Source organism: Hemibagrus wyckioides, linkage group LG02, assembly GCF_019097595.1.
Source record: "Hemibagrus wyckioides isolate EC202008001 linkage group LG02, SWU_Hwy_1.0, whole genome shotgun sequence".
Lineage (NCBI taxonomy): Eukaryota > Metazoa > Chordata > Actinopteri > Siluriformes > Bagridae > Hemibagrus > Hemibagrus wyckioides.
The window spans coordinates 18276149-18301313 of record NC_080711.1 but is presented as its reverse complement, the minus strand read 5'-3'; the positions used below and the strand labels follow the sequence as shown (position 1 = coordinate 18301313).

The 25165-nt window shown below is 41.5% G+C and overlaps 1 protein-coding gene across 4 annotated transcripts in view; it reads right to left on the bottom strand.

The window, feature by feature from the left end:
* Positions 1-6532: 6532 nt before the first annotated feature.
* The window catches only part of LOC131365066 (trinucleotide repeat-containing gene 6A protein-like), a 35127-nt gene continuing 16494 nt past the window's right edge, over positions 6533-25165 (bottom strand). For all 4 annotated transcript variants that reach the window (XM_058408682.1, XM_058408674.1, XM_058408699.1 and 1 more), the window contains 18 exons: positions 21120-23660; positions 19472-19648; positions 19100-19266; positions 18463-18540; positions 18006-18054; positions 17434-17549; positions 16462-16593; positions 15891-16028; positions 15489-15563; positions 14841-15033; positions 14592-14729; positions 14049-14207; positions 13671-13811; positions 13189-13296; positions 12409-12618; positions 12138-12205; positions 11674-11813; positions 6533-11593 (listed from right to left, as the gene is read on the bottom strand). In XM_058408682.1, coding sequence (XP_058264665.1) covers positions 11263-11593; positions 11674-11813; positions 12138-12205; positions 12409-12618; positions 13189-13296; positions 13671-13811; positions 14049-14207; positions 14592-14729; positions 14841-15033; positions 15489-15563; positions 15891-16028; positions 16462-16593; positions 17434-17549; positions 18006-18054; positions 18463-18540; positions 19100-19266; positions 19472-19648; positions 21120-23660 — 4961 coding nt within the window. In that variant the 3' untranslated portion in view covers positions 6533-11262. The remainder of the gene's footprint in view (positions 11594-11673; positions 11814-12137; positions 12206-12408; positions 12619-13188; positions 13297-13670; positions 13812-14048; positions 14208-14591; positions 14730-14840; positions 15034-15488; positions 15564-15890; positions 16029-16461; positions 16594-17433; positions 17550-18005; positions 18055-18462; positions 18541-19099; positions 19267-19471; positions 19649-21119; positions 23661-25165) is intronic.

The following is a 25165-nucleotide window of genomic DNA, read 5'->3' as shown; positions in this document are numbered from 1 at the left end:
ATAAGAGTTGTAAGGTAAGGACCAAGCCGGAACTGATGAAGACCTGGAGTAGGGTTGCAAAGGGGTGGGAAATTTCCAGAAAGTTGTCAAGAATTGATGAGAAGATTTATTTTAATTCTTTAGAAATTTATATAAACTGTATATGCAAACATAAATAAACATTTTGCACAATAGCTTACAGCACAAGAAAGTTTTAAATATAAATGTGTCATTTACATGACTACTCACCCAGAGGGACATTTTTTTTTTTTTTTTTTTTTGGACGCTGGACAAGAAATGATCGGTGCATGTTATGGAGAAATATATCCTGCAGTACTGTGGGCATGTGACTGAGGAATATACAGGGGAGACATTCAACTGAAATTGCATCAATTCTGGTTGTTTTAACCTAGAATATGCTGCAAGATATATATATATTTTTTTAACTACATTTAAGTTCCCTGTTATAGGCGCACCTGCAATCTTGCAAATTTCCCATTCATTTCCATGAAAAGATTCCAGGCTTGAAAATTCCCAGGATTTTGCAACCCTGACCTGGAAAAAGAGCTTAGAACTCTCTCCCGTTTAATGGCTTTGAGGTGGCATGTGGTGCGGTCAGTAAACATATCCGTGTCACAGATATACATAGAAATCTAAATGAGTCATGAGGTTATATGATCCTCTTCAACCTCAAGTCACTTGGCAACCAACCAGAGTCTCGCTGTCTGCACCGTGTGTGTAACATCATACACGACTCGTTCTGCTCTGACCTCGTTTATCTGAAATCAGATTTTTTTTTTTTAAAAAAAAGATTTTATGAAAATTTTATGAAAATTAGAGCACAGTGAAGCGTCTTCGCTCTGTTCGAATGAATAGGGAAAAGTCTTACTCCCAAACCTCCAGGGTGAGCAAAGACAAATTCCCTTTTCCTCTGGGACTTTTATGCAAGATCATAAAGTGATTCAAGGTTCAAATTCAAACTATGGAAATGTGGAAGGATGGAAAATAAAACCAACAGTCCATCAACATGGATGAGAGAAAAATCAAATGTGAAAAATATAGCACAGGTATAGGAATGGAAATGGAAGAAAAAAAAAAGGAAATTCATAAAAATGCACTCAAGATCTTCTGACTTTATGGCTATTGATTTATGATTATATTTTAAATAAGTGAGGTATAAATTAAATAAACAAATCAAACAGTAACAAGGATATTTAATATCACAACATTCCTGAAATTAATTTAAATCAAGAACATAAAAATGAAAGGACAGTGATTATTGAAACGCATATTGAGATTATACACTGATCAGGCAGAACATTATGACCACCCGCCTAATATTGTGTTGGTCCCCGTTTTGCAGCCAAAACAGCCCTGACCCGTCCTGCACTGTGTATTCGGACACCTTTCTATCAGAACCAGCATTAACTTCTTCAGCAATTTTAAACAACAGTAGCTCGTCTGTTGGATCGGATCACACGGCTCAGCCTTCGCGCTCCACGTGCATCAATGAGCCTTGGCCGCCCATGACCCTGTTGCCAGTTCACCACTGTTCCTTCTTTGGACCACTTTTAATAGATACTGACCACTGCAGACCGGGAACACCCCACAGGAGCTGCAGTTTTGGTGATGCTCTGATCCAGTGGTCTAGCCGTCACAATTTGGCCCTTGTCAAACTCGCTCAAATCCTTACACTTGTCCACTTTTCCTGCTTCTAACACATCAACTTTGAGGACAAAATGTTCACTTGCTGCCTCTAATATATCCCACCCACTAACAGGTGCCATGATGAGGAGATCATCAGTGTTACTCACTTCACCTGTCACTGGTCATAATGTTCAGTGATATATATTGCACAAAAGTGAGCTGTAGTGCATATAGCAGCAAAGATAGATAGCAAAGTAGCGCTTAACAGCTGTAGAGGATTGGGATTTTACTGTGGGCAGCTTTGGGAAACTTCAGTCTGTTCATGTGGGACTTGATGGCCTTGTAGCTCTTTCCAGACAGTAAGAGGACAATTCACATTCCTGGGTGAATAAAGACACTGATGATGCTGCTGGTCTTTGTGTGCAGTCAGCTAGCAGCTCAGTACCTATGATACGCTTTGCAAAAAAGAAAAAATGTTCTTATTACTTTGTGATAAGGAGTTTAAGCAGGCTTGGATCATATCAAGGACAAATAAAATCAGTGCTGGTTCTTTAAAGAAAAAAAATTGTGATTTTTTTTTTTCTCATTCTGGTGAAGAGCTGAAACTAATGCAGAAATATTTCATTTCATTTCTAGCCTTGCCTTGGCTTTCTGCGTTCAGTTTAACAAAACCAGTCTCTCTAAACATCTTCTAATCGCTAGCTCACTTCCTCAAACAGACCTTGATTACGTTGTTGATTGGATTATAGTGAAATGGATCCCAACTTTGTGGGAACAGTTTTCAGGATGACCCCTTCCTGTTCCAACATGACTGCACACCAGTGCACAAAGCAAGGTCCATAAAGACATGGATGAGCGAGTTTGTGGATTATGGAGGAACTTGACTGGCCTGCACAGAGTCCTGACCTCAACCTGATAGAACACCTTTGGGATGAATTAGAGCGGAGACTGTGAGCCAGGCCTTCTCGTCCAACATCAGTGCCTGACCTCACAAATGCGCTTCTAGAGGAATGGTCAAAAATTCCCATAAACACACTCCTAAACCTTGTGGAAAGCCTTCCCAGAAGAGTTGAAGCTGTTATAGCTGCAAAGGGCAGCCAACTCCATATTACATTCATGTACATGTACAAGCAGATGTTTCAGTTTTGGCCTGGCTCGTAGTCTCCGCTCTAATTCATCACTAAGGTGTTCTATCAGGTTGAGGTCAGGACTCTGTGCAGGCCAGTCAAGTTCCTCCATAATCCACAAACTCACTCATCCATGTCTTTATGGACCTTGTGCCCTGGTGTACAGTCATGTTGGAACAGGAAGGGGTCATCCCCAAACTGTTCCCACAAAATTGGGAGCATGAAATTGTCCAAAATGTCTTGGTATGCTGAAGCATTAAGAGTTCCTTTCACTGGAACTAAGAGGCCGAGCCCAACCCCTGAAACACAACACCTGTATTCAATGATTTGGAGGGATGTCCCAAAACTTTTGGCAATATAGTGTAGTTTAGAAAGTTGTGAATCCTGGTAATGCCTCAGCAATCCATGCCTAGGGAAAAAATCTCTTATGTATCGATGTCGTCACCTGATTGGTGAGATTCTACAGGATTTCCAGGTCCACCTAGAAACAAAGCCATCATGATGCTCTACTTATCTTATGAAAGAAGGAAGCTGTTGTGTTTACAACTGTGACAATGAGTGCTAATGAGGATCAGTTAAGTACGGTGGCTGAGAAGTTCAAAACAAAATAAATCCGAAAACAACAATTCAGACAAACTGGAAAAAGTAGGTATAGTTTACTAATGGAATTCTTACCACTGATTGGACAAGACATCTGTCACTCAAGATACACCGATCAGACAGCTATCAGATAACATTATCAGATAACAGTGACAGGTGAAGTGAATAACACTGATGATCTCCTCATCATGGCACCTGTTAGTGGGTGGGATTATATTAGAGGCAGCAAGTGAACATTTTGTCCTCAAAGTTGATGTGTTAGAAGCAGGAAAAATGGGCAAGCGTAAGGATTTGAGCGAGTTTGACAAGGGCCAAATTGTGATGGCTAGACCACTGGATCAGAGCATCTCCAAAACTGCAGCTCTTGTGGGGTGTTTTTGGTCTGCAGTGGTCAGTATCAATCAAAGGTATCCTTTAAATCCTGTAAGTATCCTTTAAGCCCATGGAGGCCCCACCTTGCAACTTACAAGACTTAAAGGATCTGCTGTTAACATCTGGAGCCAGATACCACAGCACACCTACAGTCTAGTGGAGTCCATGCCATGATGGGTCAGGGCTGTTTTGGCAGCAAAAGGGGGACCTAGACAATATTTAGGCAGGTGGTCATAATGTTATGCCTGATCGGTGTGTACAGGAAGTCCAGCAGGCTGCAGCAGTAGACAGTGGATTGGTGAGTGTACACAGCTCTGCTCTTATAACGCTCCTTACAAACTATAATTTGAAATAGTTTGGTCTTCGAAACATTCCTGCATTCTTTAGGTGTGTTTTTAGAAATCGCAAACTAATCTTTAAGCCATGATACATCAGTATATCCATATACACGTCCTTCCTCAAAGTAGCCTTGAATGAATTCCATTTTCTATAATTGATAGTTATATTGATTATATGTTTGATATTTTCTTAGATGTAAAGTTGCACTATCAAAAGAATATGATTTAAAATGAACGCAGATCCCCACACACGTACAAGAAATAAAGTTAGATACACAATTTCCTACTGCTTGTATATCTTGAGTGACAGATGTCTCGTCCAATCAGTGGTAAGTATTCTATTCGCTAACTAAACCTACCTTTTCCAGTTTACCTGAATTGTTGCATTTTCGGATTTGTTATTTTCTTTTGCACTTCTCAGCCACCGTAGCTAAAGGCTGGATTTTCGAAACGATGTGAAGTTCACTAATTAGCATGAATTTCTAAAACGAATGATCTACAGTTGAACGCTGGGTTGTTTTTGTACGGACATCGACTTTTACATTTCCTCAACCCCCTAAACAACACAAACTGTGATTGGTTGCTTTGTATGTCAGTTATTGGGCAGTAAAAGCTGCTTTGGAGTCCAGATCTTCTGTCGTCAGTCTGAAGGTCTGACTACGTGAGACTACAGCAACACAAACCAGTCCTGGGTGTTGGTGAGTTTAGGAGGCAGAGCTCAGGTTGGATCAGACCTCCCTCTGACTGATGCAGCAGAAGCAGCAGTTTGAAAAGCTGTGGTTGGCTGATGATAGTGGTTCATTTCAGGGTGGACATAGCAACCTAACCTGTGGCACCAAATCTTCTTCCACTTGTTATGATGGGCTAGAGCTGGCTGGAGACTGGATATTACAGTGTCACAGTATTCTAAAAGAGCGCCATCGTTTGTGACTGTGTAAATGAGTTGTGGTCTACAGACTACAGCTACCAGGTTACTAACGGACATGCAAATGCTTTATTTGAAAAAGTAACAGGAGCAGCATGAGGAGATATGCTTGCACCATGCTGCCTGGACCAAGGAGAATCTTCTAATGGAACGGTTGGGAGTGGAGATACACCGGATAGAGGTTGTCAAAATGTATGGTATTTGGGCCTGTAGTATAAGATCAGAAAACTTTACCACTGGGAAATGAGGATGGTCCATCTAGTCTTCACTTTATTACTGTTTGAAATATTGTAATGATTCGGATGGCTCAGATGAACAAATGAGCCCCTCTGGGTGGATAATATGCAGTGGCCTACAACCGGCCTTTACTATAGGTCAGGGCTGTCCAGTCTTATCTGCAAAAGGGCCGATGTGGGTGCAGGTTTTTATTCCAACCAAGCAAAAGCCACACCTGCGGCCACTGAAAGCCAAGAACAGGTGGAAATAGGTGTGGCTCCTGCTTGAAAACCCACACTGGCCCTTTGTGGATAAGATTGGCCATCCCTGCTATAGGCTTTTCCTGCTCTTATGACTAGCAAGGCACTGTTTTTTAGCGCCCTCACCAAGTATCTACCGTCCCAAATGGACAAAGCACCATTAGTCAAGTCCCTAGAGTGGTTTGGCCCCTGAAAATTAAAATGCACGATTCCAAATTGAAATGAGTATCCCCTAAAAAGTGCTACTAGCTAGTGAACATTCAAGCAAAGAGTCCTGCATGCTAAGGTGACCAGCTCACCGGTGGCCAGATGAGTCTGTGCTGGAAAGAAGTCAGTGAGTCTCAACTTCTGATAAATTGGGTTGGTCTACCAAAGACTGAACTTGTCGGCTGTAGAGAGGGAACGGCTCATTTAGATTTATAGACAGGAGGGTTGGTTGTGCAGGACAATGGGGAACACTATAGGACATTGGAGAGCTGTCCAGGACACCTTCGATTATGACGATCAATAGAGTCAAACAATTACTATAGATATGGGGGGGGGGGCAAGGTGAGAGAAATGTTTAAATACAAAATTAGAACATTAGACTTTTTCACACTGCACTTAACCCCGGGGTTATCATTGTTCTAAACACCACTTTTAACCCTGGGGTAAAGAAACGGTTCACCTCTTTTTACCCAGGGTTATGAAACCCTGCTCTGGGTCCTGTTCAGTGTGAAACGGAGCAGCGTTTGCTTGCTGCTGCTGGACACTTGGCAACAGACAGCCAATCAGAAATTGAGCAGCGAGGCTCCCGTCACGTCAGTAACAGGAAACGCACGTAGTGTAAACAGGTTGCCTGCAGTTCGGCGACACCGCAAATTACTTTAACCTGGGGTTTAGGAACAGTACAGTGTGAAACGTCTACCCAGGATTAACAGTTAACCCCAGGTATAGTACGAACAGTGAGAAATGTGATCACAGATAACCCAGGAATCCGTTTATCTGGGGTTTAGGATGCCCCAGGGTTAATTTCAAGTGTGAAAAGCCCTAATGTTATGATGTGCAAAGACAAAAAAAGAGACACAATTCAATGTTAGACTTTTTATTTATTTATTGCGGGTTGCACCCAGGTTTATACAGCTTTGTATTCTGATATTAAGATCAGAACATTACAAACAGTTAATCAGTCTACAAGTAGAGGCAACAACAACAACAAAAAAAAAAAGAGCTAAAAACCTACTCTACGGCTTTATTCCACTTAAATCGAAAACCAAGCAACAAAGAGGAAAAATAAAAACAGCGTTAGAGGAAACATTCATCACTACAAGAGTTTCTACCTTGTGTTCTCGTAATTATTCGTCGACTAAATATTGTTAACAATGACCGTTACAAATAAGGATTGTCCTTCAAAAAAGTGCAGTTTCCCCCAAGCGAAACACATTGATGCTAAAGACGACGGCAGGAACGCTGAGGAGACGTCCTGCTCGCTCGCGTCATTTCTGCCACGGTTTGAAATCTTTGTATTTTTCAAAAACAGTCCTAGCGAAGCGGTGTGCATATCGAGGATGCGCGCGTTTGTGTGAGCGTAAAACCAGAACGGTGTATTTTCAGTTTAAAAACTTTTGCCGCTGAGGAGTGTCATGAAGTCGCTGAATCAAACATTTAACAATAACATTAACGCTAATAATGCTCCAAAGTCTGCTACAACTGGCCCGCTTTTATTTTTGGAGAAGAAAACAAAAAGAAATACGGATGTCAGTCATGGCACGTGCGTTTGAAGGATTTTTTTGATTTTTTTTTCTCGTTAAAAACCCTTTAAATTCCACTTGGGATTTTTTTTTTTTTAAATTCTATTTATTATTTACGCATAAACACAGATTTATTCTTAATGGAAGCCTCGTCCTTCGCTGCATAGACGTTCTCCGAATGTTCTCCAGGGTGGAAGAGTTTCTCGTTCGGCCTCTTTGTGCTGGTTTTTTTCTAAAGCTTTTAGGGTTTTTGTCAATCGAGAATCGGAACGACAACAACCGACGGCGAGACGCTCTCACAGTTTAAAGTCAAAAATTGCAAACAGTAGGAACGATATTTGTTTTAAAAAGAAATAAAAAATAAACACCACACACTCACACACAGCGATGATTCGCTCACAGGATCAATTAGAAACAAATCATTCAGTACAAAAGTAGAATGTCTATGCCAGATTACACCCCTTCCCACCCCCGTTTACCCGGCTGCCATTATGCATTATGGGGATTGTACATTGCCATCCAGTTAGAATGCACACACACACACACACATTCCAGCTTTTAAAGAGTAATCCCTTTCCTCCTGCACTTTCTCCCTAGATTTGGCATGACAGTGGATTACAGAACTGTTTTCTCGTTCATACATAAACACGACATATACAATAGGACAAAAATGAAAGAAACTCAGTGGCTAAAGCGCCCCCCCCCCTCTTCAATTTCAGTCAGCAAGTTATAGGAGGAAACGAGCGTAAATCAGAACCATTGTTAAAGCTCAGAGAGGATATTTTTTTTCCCCATAATAAACACACACATAATAAATGTACTGAGTGAAGTAAACAGCAGTGTAGAAATGGACGCATGTAGTCAGAGTGTAATGAGTGTAACGGAGGACTGTGGCCAAAAACACGCACAGGAACAAAATACACGTTTAAAAAGGAAGTGAGTCTACTGGGACGGAGGGAAAAAAAAAAAAAAAAATCGAGGAAGATGCACTGCTGTTCGTTCACACGCACAAAACAAAGCAACGATGTATGTGTGAAGTGGAATTAACACTGCACAGAGTCTGAGAGTGAGCAATAAATGAACATAAAGACGAAGCGAACACGCATGCACACTGATCATACCAGCACCAACACTCATTTCATCTGCATTATTGTAAGAGAAAAACAAAAACAAAAAACACAATGCACATTCCTCTCTAGGCGGATGCGTGTTCTTGTTGAGCGTTTTCCACAAACATACATACACAGCAAATAGAGAATAAGGATTTAGAATATGCTAAAATAAGAGGACTGTAGTCATGGACACTTGGGTGAGGTGTAACAGACACTGTGGACATAAATCTGCATGTGCACATGCAAAAGGGTCTGGAGCACCACACATCAAGGAAGTGTGTGTGTGTGAAGGGGAACAAGTGTCGCCAGGGACTGGACATGGACACACACAGATGAGTAGTAACACAAAGTAAGTGTGTGTATTGTGGGGTACAGTTAAAGTGTAATGTAGACACACACACACACACACACACACACAATATAACCCTCTCACTCTCTACAGCTACACTCTGCATGGACAAACACTTTCACCAGTGATTGTTCACACCAAGTGCAATCGCAAGGCATTTTAGGATTTTTTTTTTTTTTTTTTTAATGGAAATGTGGAATCATACAGCGAAGAAGCTTTTGATTAAAGTCGATTTGGTAAAGCGGTTATTAAAACGGTTCAATACTGGCACACGCAGCATAAAGTCGCAAAATAAAGGCTAATACTCACGGGTTTAAACATGGATATCTTTCTCTCTCACACACACACACGCAATAGGGAGCATAAAACAGCTTACACACACATTAAGGTCCATGGCTTCGCCTAATGCTGACATCTCTGTGCATCAACAATGCGATATATGGTTATTATGTACATGACTAACGCGTGTGTTTAGGTTACATTCCCCTCTGAGGGCGCAATCAGAGGCTCCAGCTGTTCACACACCGACACACCAGCGCTGAGAAACCAAAGGGAGAACACAATAATAATAATAATAATAATAGTGATAATCGTAATGACACGAGCAGCCAGATTGATCCATATTGTAAAAGAACTTCAGAGACCTGTACACGTTACAATCATACTCGATTTGTAAACAGTTAAAAAGCCACGGTGTTGCATCATCTTCGGGAAACAAAAAGAAAACACACACACATTTAATGAAATGTAGGTGACTTAAAAGTTGAACTAACTGCCGTCTGTGGCAAATGCTGAAAAATGAAGGCTAGTCTACAATCAGCTTTTCAAAATGCCTTTTGGGAAAACTTCAGCTTAAAAAAAAAAAAAGAAAAAAGAAAAAGCAATTCCGTCACAGAGCTACAGGAAATGCATAGTTTCTGCTTTTTCTTTCCTTTCAAACCACACTCAAAAACACTGAGGAAAAAAGAACAGATGAGACGAAAACAGAAAGAGAAACGGAAACAGTAGAACGTCAGTAAAGGTATACAGGGAAAGAGAGAGAGAGAATGAAATGCAAAATGAAGAATAAGGGAAAAAAATATATATATATATGGAAAAAATAGTAGAGAACACTGATGGGGGGAACAAACAAATCCAAAGAGGAGTAATAAGAGAATACTAACAAAAATAAGGAGGAGTAGAATAGTAAGAAGCAGAATTAGAGAAAGGAAGTGAGTGGGGCAGTTGATGAGCGCGGTGTGTAGAATGTCTCCAGCTTAAAGCAGGTATTTGGCAGAGAAATAAACGCACTCAGCTCCAAAGTAGTCGTTTCAGTGCTAAAAGTTGATTTTTCCTACAATTAGGAGTTTTTATTTGAGGGGAAAAAACTGGCTATATTTCCTGAGAACCATGCTGGTTATTGAGCAGACGACAGGAATACATCGAATAACCGACGGCATGGCCGAACACTGATCAGTATTTCCCAGAGATACACCGCATCGTCTTCATCCACAAGTTTCTGTAGGTTTTTTTTTTTTTTCCAACGTTTTTAAAATTTATTTAATTTTTTTTTATGAATTTTTTTTTCCTTATTTTATAATTTTTTAAAGGTTTTTGTGCATTTTATGTTTCTCATTTAAAATGAAGGAAGAATGAGCGTACGTTTCCCCCCTCGAAAGTCTGTAAACAAGAGGAACCCTATGTGGTGCCTCCAAAAAAGACCAAAGTAATCAAAAGCCTATCTTCAAAGTGCTGTTTTTTTTGCGAGTCACAGCTGTGGCTACAGTTTCTTTAGACTGCAGAATGCTAAATTCTTTAGTTTTCTTTTAAAACAAAAACAAAAAAAAAAAGAAAGAAGAGAGATAAATCGGTGCAATACTCATTTAACGTGTAATATCACCATCAGGTAATCCTAAAGGTCAGCATCTTTATCTTGATCTCGGACTCCACAATACCACGATAAGGTAGGCGTACGTCAAGGCATAGTAGAGCGCACACACTCATGCACACAAACACACACACACCCCCACACACTCGCTAACACACACATACGCATTTTAAGAACATCCTTGAGTAAACATCTACACTGGAACTGTCGGCTCCCTCGATATTGCAGAGTTATATACTGAGAAAAACCACATTCAGTGCAAAGTTAAAAAAAAAAAAAAAAGAAAAAAAAAAAAAAGCTCAAACATTGTCAGCAAACAAACACATAAAAAAATAATAAAAGAACTGGAATTCAGATAAACATGAATAAGCTGAAAGATTTTGTTTTTCCTGTATGTCTGCTATGAAGAGCACGACCTGGAAGGTTTAAAACGCATCCTTTCACATTATATCGTATTGGCCTGCATGATTCAAGTATTCACACTGATATGTTTTTGTTTTTGGGCTAAAACAAAGTGGACATATGTGCAGAGAGAGAAAAAAAAAAATCAAAAACAAAAAGTCGTAACTTACTTCCACAGGTTGACCCCGCCTTATTATGATTAATATTATTACGCTTGTAAGTGAAGAAACTAGTGCCTTTAGATTTTTTTTTTCTCCATAAAGAATCTATATAGTCATGATTCAGATGAGCTATGCCACGCTGAGGTCACAGGGTTTTTTGTGTTGTGTTTTGATGCATTACATGGAGTCGCCACTTCCCGTCATGTGATCCACTGGCAGGAAGGAAGCAATGGGGGAGGGGCTGCTGAGCCGATTGCCCCCCTCAGGGCATGCGCTGGATCCCCATAGGCTGCTGGAGTAGCTGGGTGTCCCCCAGAGTGAGGAGGACGAGTGCAGCTCACCCCCACCGCCGCCGCTGGAAAAGGCGTCTGACGAGAGTCGGCTCTGAGAGGACGCTAGCGCCTGCCAGCCCGCAGACACGCACATCGACTGGCCTTGTGCAAAAAATCGATTTATCTCCTCCTCGCTTGCAAAGTCAGCCAGGATAGTAGTGTTCCCCAACACACACCTGAAAGAAAAAGCGAGTGTCACGGTGTGCCCTAGCTGCAATCACTAGCAGTAAATGAGGGAAAACGAGGCTATACTTACATGTGCAGTGATTTCTGAGCCTTTGCTGCCTCCTCCTTGGAGCTGTAGCAGACAAGAGCATTTCCGTGTGGCAGGTTCAGGTGGAATGTGATGAGTGGACCATGCTGCATGCACAGAGTACGCAGGGTGGAGCCATCAATCTGCAACACGTGGGAAAAGATCACACAAGTATAGTCATAGTAATAATATTAATTCAAGTTTAAAGTGTAACCATTTAAAAATTTCTACACAGGGTGGGAGTGACCACATCATACAAAGGATTTCAGTTTCATGAACCTGAAAACTGCAGCAGCTACAACTGATGTTTAACTTGACATTTAATTTAGTGTATTTCATATTTTAAAATGAAATCAAGAGGATTAAAACACTTTCTAAAACTGTTTATTTTCCAATAATGGCACGCCCCCAATGGTTTTATTCCTTACACAGTGAACAACAAGAGGTTCAGCAAGAGGAAGCCCTACCTGAGGTGTGAGATTTTTGAGAACGAGCCAGTTGGTTCTCCCTGAGCTGCTTTCACCCCAGCTGGAGCCTGTGAAAGGAAAACATTTGCAAATTTAATGTAATTTTAGGTAAATACACTTTAAACCATTAATCATTATTATTTTTTGAATATTCAGTATATACTCAATACTTCTGACCATGAGTGTTTTAGAGCTTTTAGGTCAAAAATACAGTTTTATACACACAACATGACACACATAATGTCAAGCATGTAACATGTATTCTACACACCTGGGGTGTATCTGGGTTCAGAGCTGCCCCAGGCACCGAGTCTCAGTGCGCTATTGCCCCAGGAGGAGGGCTGTTTCTGCCCGGTGAGGCCGGGTGGGGGACGGGACGGAGCAGAGACGCCTTTAGATGACAGAGGAACCTTCCACAGCTCATGAGCTAAAGAGGAGTTAGACACTGAACCAGGAGACCATTTAGAATCACTGCTTCTGGCTGCAGGAAGAAACAATGAGACAGCACAATAGAAGCGATCAATACACTGACAAAATGCCCAGACTCACACTATTTACATTCTCTTTTTATTGGCATTTACCATTAAAAAGAGCTAATGAGCACTCAGAGTGTGTTGTATATTTTCCAGGCCACAAAATGCGTTTTTTTTTTTTTTAGCAATCTAGTAGGTATTATTAATTGCATGCATTAAGCGCCAGTGTTTGCATTAGACACATTAGGTGCTGTCTACCTGTTCTCGAATTTGAATAAAACAATCACCCAATGGCCACATGAAGCAAACGTACTCATTATTCTGACAAGCAGAAAATACTGCAGCATGGCTGCCTGGCAGAAAGATGTACAAGCCACTAGGTGGAACTCTAATTCGCATCAATACAACAGCCATGACAATACAAAGAAACACCATCAATGCCATCATGGGTGGGTCAGTAATGAAAATACACTGATAACCAGAAACATCTAGTATTTTAACACTTACTCTACCTACTAAAACCATTCCTAACCGTTTAAAGCTGTGGCATCTGAAGGCTAAAACACAATTTGTCATACCTGAAGTGCTTTGTGCTGTACTGCTGAGGGAACTACTGTGGTTGGAGGCACGAATGGATGTCCAGGCACTGTTGGAAGGCAGCGTGGTGTTTAGTGATGAGGATGGCCCTGTTTAAAAGATAAAACGTGTGTTAAGGTATTATAGATGTAGATGAACTTCCACAGATGTCTGAACTGTTAGAGATTGTCCATAAATTTGGAGAGAAAGTCTGATTAGCTATTGAGGCAAAAGATGTTTCTACTAGTTAAGGTTTCACTTACTTTTGCCAGGTCCTACTGTAAATTATCACTATTAAACATGTAAATACATTTGCTTGCAAATTGTTAGTTTAGGCAATGTCTCTTAATATGCACATTAATATAGACGAAGCATTTTGGGTGCTACATTTGCAAAGAGTTTTACCTGTAGCATTAATTCTTTAAAAGAAATCTATTAGCATAAAAAAATGAGCATTTATTGACTGTGCTAATGAGTAGCTTACCATTGTTCCTGTCCCTGAGGTGATCAACATCCCGCACTGTGTTAATAGAGAGGTTGTTAATCACACTGCCAGGAGTGACGAACGGGTCAGTCTCAGGGTCGATGTTCGGGTAACCTTTCCATGGCTCACCGGGACGAAACTCTACCAAACACATTCGTAATATGCATGTCATTTCTATGACACAGTCAAATAAGTCATGTTTATCTGCATGTGATTCTGCACCAAAAAGTGATTGACATTTGATTTTTTAACATAGATGATTTTTTTTAAACTCAAATATGAAACGACATTTTTCTGCATCAGGATTAATGGAAATGGAAAATCACGTTAATGTGATAATGTAAAAAAAAAGAAAAGAAAACAAGATAGCATCCAAACCTGGTGGCCAGTTGACATTAGAGGATGCATGAGGTGATTTGGCACGAGTGGGCCAGCCATCCCCCACTGAACCAGGAGGGCTGATGGGAGAATTACTGGGGTTTATAAAGTCGTACGGACCAAAGGGAGGGTCTTCAATCCTCAGAGAGGACATAGCACCTGTGGAACACAATATTGTTAATGATAATTATTTACAGATGTACACGTTTTAATTTTGCATATCTGTCTATGCACATATTGTCTCATGCTTCAGTCAACTGTATTTGCCTAATGTTTCATACCAGATAAGGATGTCTGGATTTTTTGTCATAAAACTTTGTCATTAAATTGGTATAATCAAAAAAGCTAAATTGAATAGATGTAAAACACAACAATGAGCAGCATTTAGGTCAAGAAAACAAAACACGCGACTCGGGCAGTAACAAAACTGCGATTGTGATAGAAATGCTATAAACAGAACATTTTATGTCAGAACAAGCCAGTATACCGAATCACAGATTCAGTGGCAAACAAATACAAACAAAGCTGAGTGTTTTGCCTCACCAGGTTTGCTGGGGTTTTGATCGAGTGGCGTGTTAATAGAAACATCCATGGCGGTCCACTTCTTGAGACGGGACTGTGGCTCTTTGAACCCAACACTCCCAATATCAGGATTGTTTACATTCAAGTTTGAGGCCAAGCCTATGGGGGAGGACAGGGAGAGACGGTCAGGACAAATGTGAAATGTTCTGTATAACATTTTCATAGCAAATCCTTTAAAATCATACTGCTCATCTGAACAGGGTCACCCACCTAAAGGGAAGTTGGTGAAAGAGTTGAGTGGGTGTTCTTTGTGCAAGTCGGGTGTGTTCAGGCTGATGAAGTTATCCATATAGGGTTTGGGCTGGTGCAGTGATGCAGGCTGTGGGGGGGAGTGCTGCTTCAGCAGGGGAGGATCCACATGACGAGGAGGCGGGACCATGGCACCTGCAGGAAATCCACGGACCTGCAAGAAAACATCACAGGTTAAAACTCATGTCTGGTTCTTTCCATGCACTTTGCTCAAGCATCGCAACTCACGCATGGTTATGTTGAGTAGTTCAACCTTGATTTTATATATCAATAAAAAAGAATTAAGCATAAAACACACATTAAGAAATGTGTGCAAAATATGTGCAATATTACTGCAAAAAGTCTGTGTTGCGAGGTAAGAATAAACAAGAGTACCAATGCTGCACATGGCCAATAAAATCTGGAATCATTTAGCTATTATTTCCATGGTCCAGGTCTGTTCAATAAAGTGGAAAACTTCTCTTTATATTTATATAAAATGTGCAGGGAAACACGGTAGTTTTATAGTAGCAGTAGTGCCCTTAACTTGCAAGGATTATATGAGAGCTGACTGAGAAGTCTGAGGCAGTTTGTAACCCTGTGACAGCAAGTGTGGAATAACAGTCTCACCTGCTGCTCTTGGGTTTGGCGGGTGTTGCCAGTCATGACTCTCTGACTCTGAGCTTTCTGCTGAATAAGGAGACGCTGCAACATGTACAAAACAGGTGGTGAGCTCATGGATTAAACCTTAAAGATAGCTTGACCAAAGCATACCGTACATTCCTTTGTTACATTAAGTAACTATAAGTTATATATTTACATGTCATTTTAAAAGTCTACTCAATCACTTTTTCTGCTCATTATTTAATCTAAAATATGCATGCTTTGTCAGACTTCTATTTAAAAAAAAAAACCCCAACAGAATTCATCCACCTGAAATAATGTTAATGTCTGTGGTGCTACAGGTAATTTACAAGATTGTGTTCACTACAAGCATGTGTTTAAAGACAGTACAGGAGAGGGTTGGTTTACCTGTAGCTGATTTATTTGATTAAGCTGAGAGAGCTGGTTGAGCTGGGAAAGCTGATTGAGCATAGCCATCTGCTGAGGACCAAAAATCGTATTCAGACCTGCATTATTGGGTGGATACTTCAACAATGATGGAGGGACCTTGGGATGGAAAAAGGTAAGTACAGAGAGTAAGTTATTCAAGCCGTTATAAATTTGAAATGTTACAAGGCCACACAGTTCACTCTGCAGTTGTACAATAAAGCCTGCTGTTGTTTGCCCCCTTCCTTCCCATCCCTCCCATCCCAGGGACTATAGCTGATTCATGTTATCTAAGTGGTAGACCATTTTCAGAGCAGCAGGGACAACTGACATGCGAGCGTGTGTGTGTGAGATGTTGGCCAGAGCGGCACTGAAGGGGGAAAAAACCCTTGTCGTCACTGCTGGAGTAAGAAATAGCCCACCAACCAAAAATATTTGGTTAACCTTTGATATGACGTTAAATAAACTAGTCAGCAAACGTTCTATTATATATAGAAGCACCATAATTGCATTTGTCCCTGACAAAATAATGCCAGAAGACAGGTGTTGGTACCTGAGAGGGGAGCAGTGGAGGAGGCACTTGGTTGCGTAAATTGGACTGAGTCGAGTTCAGAGGTTGTGCTGGAGGCTGCTGGGAGTTTCTGCCTTGTGCTGCTGCATTTCCACCACTGTACATGTTAACATTCTGCAAAAGACAAAACGCAACAGATCTTAACATACTAAATGCAAACATCCTTAAAAGCCATGAACTTTCTCTCAGACCAGCCGACGGTCAGAACTCCTACACTTCAGCCTGAGCGTAGGCGGCGACTCACCTGCCTGCCTGAAGCAGGGTTAGAGGGGGGAAAGCTCAAGCTTTGTGCATTTTGTTGTTCTTCCACTACAGAGTTATCACAGGGCAGGGAGAGCTGAAGGCAAATACAGATAAAGGCACAGACAGCACAGACAAGGAAGGGAAAAAAGCCAAGAGAGGAAAGCAGCAACACACAGGAGAAAAAGCGGAGAGTTAGTGCCAAGCTGGGGTGCTGATGTATAGCAATTTATTGTATCATGTTAGTGTTTTGAGAAAAGGGTCCAGTAATAAATGATCAGGTGAGAGGTTCAGGTTTCCAAATTTTATATTCATACTATCAAATTGGACAAAATGCCTTTTATGCTCCCTTCCAAGTAAAATATCAGCTACAAAATGTCTAACATTAAAAATACTGCAGTATGCAATAACCAATTCTTAAAATACTCATAATACCACAAGAGCTGAAAAGTTGCTTTATTTTATATAACCATAAGGTCCACGTTAACTTAACCCAGTGTAATAATCATGCAGCCTTTATAAACACAGTCCGATGAAAAGCCCAAATGTCTTATTACACTGATTTATTTAGCCCTGAATAGACAAATCTAGTCTAGCAGGAAAAACTGAGGTGAAGCTCAAGACATACAGCAGAGGGCGCTACAAAAAGCACTGCGCTGAAGGGAGAAGCAGAGAAACGGGGCACTGCCGTTTTAACCTTAAAAGCTCACTGACCTTCTCCATGTACGAATTGCGATCGATGGGCGACGGATCTTTGTGGATTGGGTGGCGTGAGGCTGATGGCATGTTAATACTATGTTTATCCATATCCATCCTTTTATCCATCATTCCTGTAGATGAAAACAGTCAATTTGCTTTAATCGTGATTTCTGTTAAGAGTAAGAACTCAGCACTCTGCTTATCTGAATAATAACAGCTATTGAACATTCATTTAAATATCAGGGGTTTTTTTTCTCCACAAAACCGGTGTCAAAATAAAAACTGAACTTGCGCCATTTTCTTATATAGCATTTAGATACATAGGTCTTATCGGTTCAGGTCTATATAAGTCCAAGCAAGAAGAGCAATCAGAAATGAGGCTTTTATTTTTAAAAATGTGTAACAGTAGCTACATAACTCCCCATATACAACTGTACTTACTACAGTTTGGGTTTATTTGTGTAAGGAATATCCACTTTAATGCACAAAATAGTACATTATCCCCAGAGAAATATATTTTTTTATTGTTTACACAGGTTTTTGTTTAAAATCTCAATAGAAAAAAGAAGAAGCCACAACAAGTATACCTGTAGGCATGTCCATCTTATTGCTCTTCAGGGAGTCTTCAGAATCCCTCTACAAATAACACACAAAAGCAGATTGAATTAATTCACACTAACAGACGAAAAAAGGACAATGGCAAAGCTGTGTGAAAGCTATATGGAATTTCTTTTTCAACACCACCACCAGTTTGCATTGAAAAGTCTTTTTTTTAACTTCTGTGAAAACAACTAGAGCAAAAACCTGGGAGATGTATACAAGCAAAAGACCAAATCAGTCAACAAGGCCAATCAGCAGTGCTACCACTGATGATGCTCGACACATTTGTTCAAACCAATGTCTCCATTCCACATGTCTGACATCATTTCCTAACTTCCATTGTGCCTGAACGTGCTGGACAAAACAAGCCAGCACTGCTGGAATGTTCAGGGTCTGGTGTGTGAAAGGGGCTTTACGGGCATTTTAAAAGGAAAAAAAGCTTACAGGGAAATTCATGCTGTTGAACTGCTTCACAAACTGGTTCATCCATGGATCGTCAGGTTTCCCAGTGCCTTTGTTCATCTGGAAGGAAAAGATTAAGTGAAAAATATAAACACCACAAACACTCATACACACAAAATTGGGTAACTTACAAAGTTGCATTGTTACACACACATAGGATATATACATGGATATGTACGTATACATGGTTTGAGACATCACTCTCTGATACGATCACTGGAAGCGGCATATTAGGCCCAAAATGGGGCATAAAATCGTCTAGTGTGTAGCCAGACTTAGTAGCATTTTTTTGCATGATTACTTTGGTGCTAATTTTCACAAGCATTCCTACAGAGATGAAAATATTTTAGGAATTAACATTAGGTTAAGATTTTCTTTTTAAAAACAGTGACATGTTTGTTCAGCTACATTTTTTAAAAATACAAAAAATCAAGTGAAAGAACAACTAAACTTTAAGCAAAAACTGAGCTCTGAATGATGGCTTTTCCAGGTGGGCCAAAAGAAATACTTTATAGTGGTCCAAAAAAAATAAATCCCTTTGAATAGAAGAGAATATAAATGACGTTTTCTGGACAAGCTAATAAACACAAGCATCTGGCATACATCCCTATGTAGCTACCTTTGGAGGGACCTTCTTCGAGTAGGACCAGTTTCCTGACTGATTCACTTCCTGTGGTGTGTTATTATTCCACATGCCGATCTCCACCTCCTCCTCTTCCTCCCCCCAGTTAGAGGGAGCAGGCATCGCCATCTCCCCATCCCAGCTGCTCTGCACAGGCTTCGGTCCTGCAGCATAAAGAGAAAAAAAAAAAAAAGACAGTGATGACTGAGAAACATTAGGAACAGTAATAATTTACAACAGGGAGAGCAAACACCATTCTGTTCTAAAACCAGGAACATATATAAATGTATCCAATATAAACAATTATTTGAACATAATAAAGGTTCTTTAAGAAAATAGAAAAAGATTATTAGATTTTTCCTGTCTCACCAGATTTGTGCTGTGACTGCGAGTTCCACCCATTTCCTCTGTTCTCTCTTCCCGGATCTTCCCAGCTCGACCCAGAATCCATCGGCTTTCCCCACGCAGACGTACCAATGTCCACCGAAGGCTCTGTCCATGATGAGGACTCCGCCTTTTGAGGACCTGCAAATGGCTCTCCCCATCCTGGACACAAACATGTGGCACATCAGAAATACTTTACAGTAGTTACTAGGTGTAGCTGAACTATCTTGTGGAAGGGACATCAAGAACAATTTACTCAGGGCATAATCGTCACTGGCGCCTCCACTTTCAGTTTTGATTCTTCTTCACTTTTTGCTCGATTTAGTACAAGAAGCACATGTAAAATATGATCATATGATTGCAAATCTTCCCTAAAACATTGATACAGCAATGGCAGCTGTCCCTAGTCTATCTCCTGAATGGACAGGTGACTGAATTGTGGTCATTGCACTATTAGTAAGACACGGTTTTATTTGCAACAGATCTTTTAATTAATCTAGATCTTTCATCCAAGAATTACATGGAACTCCATATGTTTAATGAATCATACCTCTTACTCTCAGAACTGTGTCTGGCAATGCATTATGTTTGAGTACAGCTCTGTCCTCTAGCGCCGGGCCTCACAATAACCCACTCACCCAATATAAACACACTTATGTAACCCATGTTTACTCTCCTGTGTTGCTGATTGGATCAGTTTGCATCTGACCACTGGGGTTCCTGCACTTTCACCGTTCAGCGCATGTCCTGCATTCCTCGGACAGAAATAGCTCAGTTCAGTGTGCCCCCCTGCTCAAGTTGCTAGCATATGACTGTAACCTTAGCCTGCTTCTCATCAAGTACAGCTAAGCTCAGAGAAACACCATGTTTGACCTTTCAAAGTTGTGGCTGGAGTACAAATTTGCATCGCACGCACATGCACACCCCACATGCACAGCTAGGACAGTTAGCTCTTGAGCAAGTTATATTATTCACCTTGGGATACAAACTACTAAATTGTAAAACATGTATATTGTATTTATAGTAATATAACAAGGCTATAGTATAATCTGTGTAGCACATTATACCATAACTAAACAGTTTAAACCCTCAAAGAAGCTTGCACCTTACCAGAGCTACATTTTAATATTAATGACGTGTTGATATAAAACCTGATTACATGGATTGTTTTATACTGTTTATACTACTTGCACACTACTGAAATTATTCCAAGTGCCAATCCGAATAGCCATATCTTCTCTGGATTCTTCATAAATGTTATGGCCTAACTATGAAAACCTAGCTAAAAACAACTCCTCTTTACATGTTTAACATAGTAACACACACCTCAGTCAGAACCTAATGTGTATGCTTGATTGCCAAATTTCACTTCATTCTTTTGTATATTTCTTTTTACATTGCAAGTACGCACCGAAGACAAGAACATGACATGACACTATGGCTTTGTTAGCTAGCACAAGTACTGAAAAAAAGGATTAAGGGGGAGGGGAAAGTAGGACAGAGTGTGCATGTAGGTGGGAGGACAGTGTGCAGAGAATTCCTAAGGCATGACTAGAGAGCAGTAAATAAATACAGACTGTGAGTCACTGCCTGTGCACATGAGAGGGAAAAAAAAAAGTAAAGGGCACCATACCTGAGCTCTTCTCTTTTTGCCCCATGGAGCATGGGGCCGGAGGAGGTGGTTGCTGCTGTGAAATATCCTGCTCTGCGGAGTTGTTCTTGTTCCACATGTTCACATTGCCGTAGTTGTACTTGCTTGGATCTCCCCATGCGGAAGTGCCATCATCAATCTCCATCCGGCGCCGGACAGATTCAGGTGATGGCTCTTCCCAACCTGTCGGCTCTTCCTCTTTTACAGCAGCAGGCATCGGACCTCCCAGCCATCCAGTCGGCTTGTTTTTGGCTCCAGTTTGAGCTCCATTTCCTGCCCTGAAGGTCCCTGCATTGGCATCCTGGCCTTTTCCCCACTCTGACTGGTTGCTGGATTTTGTGGCTTCACCCCAGGCTGGGTTGGAGTGACTTGGTTTGATTGGCTCACCCCAGCCTTGGTTCTGATTGTTAGTCTTCACCGATTCTCCCCATCCAGCTGATTGACCACCTTGGTCAGGAGTGGTAGTGCCTCCACTACCTCCCCAAGTGTTGTTTGTGTTACAACGCCCTGTCTCAGTCCAACCCGAACCGGAACGGTCGCTGTCACTATCCCACCCTCCGGATCCAGACTTTTGCGGCTCGCCCCAGTGGTTTCCTCTTGACCCTTCTCCGCCCCATCCTTCTCCAGAAGATCCACTCCAACCCTGTTTAGTCTTTTGTCCATTACTCCAGGAAGGGGATTTGTCATCCTTGCAGTTACCCCAAGATGAATTACCTTTGTTCATTCCGGCTGAAGAGTCTTCCCAGCCATTCTGAGTTTTGGTCTCCCCCCATCCAGAGGTAGGCTTTTGCTCACCCCATCCAGATGCACCAGCATCATTAGTGTTGGTGCTGGGGGTGTCTCCCCATCCACTGTGGGAGATTGATGTCTGGGGTGAAGCACCACCCCATCCTTGTGACCCATTTACAGCCTTCTTCTCAGAGCTGGACACATCCCAGGCAGTGTTTTGTCGGACTGGGGTCTGTCCCCATCCTTGGTTGGATAGCACCCTTGGGTCCATATCGGTTCTAGAGAGAGCTGCTTGAATCAAACTTTGCTGGTTGCCCCTCCTGCGGTTGCCACTGCGCTGTCCATCCTTCTCACTACGAGGTCCCAAACTTTCCCCACTTCCTTCACTGCCTGTAGATTTGTTCCATGTGCTGCCTTGGGATGACTGACAACCGCTCCCTATCCCAAGAGCGTCATCTTCCAAGGACTTCCACCCATTTGTTCCCTTCCTGCTCCCGCTTGTGCCATCACTGGAATGCTGATTGTTGCTGGGCAATGCGCCCCACTCCCCACTTGAGACTTTAGTGCCAGTGTTTGAAGACGTTGATGAGGACGACGAGGAAGAAGAGGTGCTACCCCAGGGACATGAGGCTCCAGCAGCACCCATGCTGTTGCCTGCTCCCCAAGTCAAATTTTGAGAGGCAGTGGACTGAGAGTCCCAGCCTCCTCCACAACTGACGATTCCGTTATTATTATTTTTGAAAGAAGCAGCGCTCACAGAAGATCCATTAGTTCCGGACTGCATTAGAGTTGCATTCACAGTGTCGCCCACAGCTTGGCCTTTTGGGACAGAACATTTGTCTCCAGAGTAAGTAGTGCTGGGCGGAGCACCCCATGCTGTACCGTAGGACCCGCTGTTCATCCCCTCGCTGTTGCCATGCTGAGAAATGGAAGTGCCGTTAGAGACAGGAGAAGTTTGGAGCTGAGGGGATCCCCCTGTGCTCACAGGCCAGGATCGTTCAGTCATTTGCAGTGAACCTGTAGAGTTTGGTAAACTAGAGGTCATAGGGTTAGTAGTGTTATTTGGTCCGTTAAATTCAGTGTTAAGGTTTTGAGGCGGCCCACTTAGAACCTTGCTTGTACCATTGACTTCAGAGTCGACCACCTTTTCCTGCAGGCTTCCCCAAGACATCTTAGAGTTTACACTCTGCATGTTGGGCACTTGACCTATGGTGCTTCGTTGAGTGTTGGCACCCCCGTTCCCATTGCCTAAAGCCCCGTGGGAGTTGGGACCGGCATTCTGAAGAACGGGCCAGGCACCATGGTTGGCGTTTGGGTTCAAAGTGCTTGGATTTACACCTCCATTAGTCGAGGGACCTTGGGTACCCCATGCATTCATTTTTCCATGACCACCTTCTGCCAGCTTGTCACTGGGGCTCTCTCCAGAACCTTGACATGTGCTTAGCACTGAGCCCCAAGGACCCTTAACACTCCCATTAGCCATATTATTGCTGCCATTTGCAACCATAAAATGAGAACCTTGATTGCTGCCTTGCCTATTGCCATTGCTGTCACCACCAGCAATCCCAGACGCCATCATACAGAGGTTTTTCTCAGACCCGGAGCTGGAGACAGAGTCAGCATCTATACATTCTGAGGCCAGCTCAGGGTCACTACCAGTGATGGAAGGCCAGGCTCCCTTATCACAGCTGTCTACAATCACTTTGCCCCAGTTACTGTTTGAGTCACTGCAGGGTGAGCCAGAGCTCCAGGGTGAATTCTCATACTGAGGGTCCAGACCAGCGTGATCCAAACCTGTGAACACAAGTGATAAGAGTTGTTTAGAAACAATACAAGATAACCTAAGAGAGAACTATAGTTTAAAAAAAAAAGCCTTAATAAAGCCTAAGGGTATCAAATTTTGTAAAAAAAAAAAAACAAACAAAAACAAAAAAACACAACCTCATGTGACCTTTTTTCCAATAAAGCTATTTAAAATCTATACCCCATAGTTGCCCCTCTTTAAACAGCTTCTAAGCGGATGAAGGCTAACATGTTCATATGTAGTTAGCTGCCCCTACATCATTATATTTAAGCACGGCTACAATTTCCTATGCTACCTGTTTTCAGATTTAGCCATTATGAGTTTATATCTTATATCTATACCAAAAAAGCTAATGGTCTAGAATCACTTTTACAGAACAAGCCAAAACAAAATAGCCTTTTTTTGAATATATAAACACATACTGCAAAATGCTTCAAAAATGACATGCCGCATACATCTGAGTAGCTTTTCACGGTTTTTGGGGTTCACTCAACAGATCACATTAATTCTCCGGTGCTGCAGTATATCTCAAGCCAGTCTTTCCACTCACTACTCACACACTGGGAAAATTCAGTAAAGCTTATGAACCACAGATCTTCATTGACCCAGACTCTATACTACGCCACTGCATGTATTAAACTGGCAGACATTTCACGCCACGGGAAGCGTCTCATTCCAGCCTGGCTGAATAAGAAGCACAGCGCCCACCATTTTGTTAAAGCAGCATGACACTGCAGCATGACAGAGGATCAGACAGTTAAAGTGAATACAACGCAGAGAGCACAAGAGCCCATATTTTAAGGGTGTACGGATGTTTTTTTACAAAAAAAAATTAAAAAGAGGAGAAAAGCTTTGTTCCCGGTCAGACAGACATGGTGACAATACTCAAGAACAGGCAAGGTCAAGCCAAAATATGCAACGTTCAGCATTCCTTTCTTTTTTCTAGCAAAGTTATTTGTGCGAGTCTGTGCTTGCTACTCTAAAAATGGCTGCCAAATCGCACTGAAGAGCTGAACTTGCCAAGTCTGTGGTTGTTCTCATCGAGTGGGCTAGCAACAGACACAGCAAAATGAAAATAAAGAAACAAGTAAACCTTTTGATGCGACACAGACAGTGAAAGGGAAAAGCCCAAAAAAGCTGTCATGGTGGTTTCAAGTTGCAATACAGCGGATATCATGGAACAATAGCGGAAAACTTTTCATGTGGCAGAAATTCCTCAAACGAATGAGAAGTAAAAGTAAGTAAAAGAAGTGAGCAGTTAAAGATCACATTTTATTATTACATTTAAAAAATGGTGTCACTATAGATTTCAAGCATCATTAAGTCATGTGTGCTGTACAATTCTGAACAGCAGACAGTATGTCACTGAACTGAACTAGTATCACGCAAACTTATTCTATAAATTATATGCTAAACACAGGAGAGTGCTCAGGAATGTTAGCTCATGAATAATTTAGGTCAGAAGCAAGAAGAAAAAAAAAAATGCAGAAAAGTG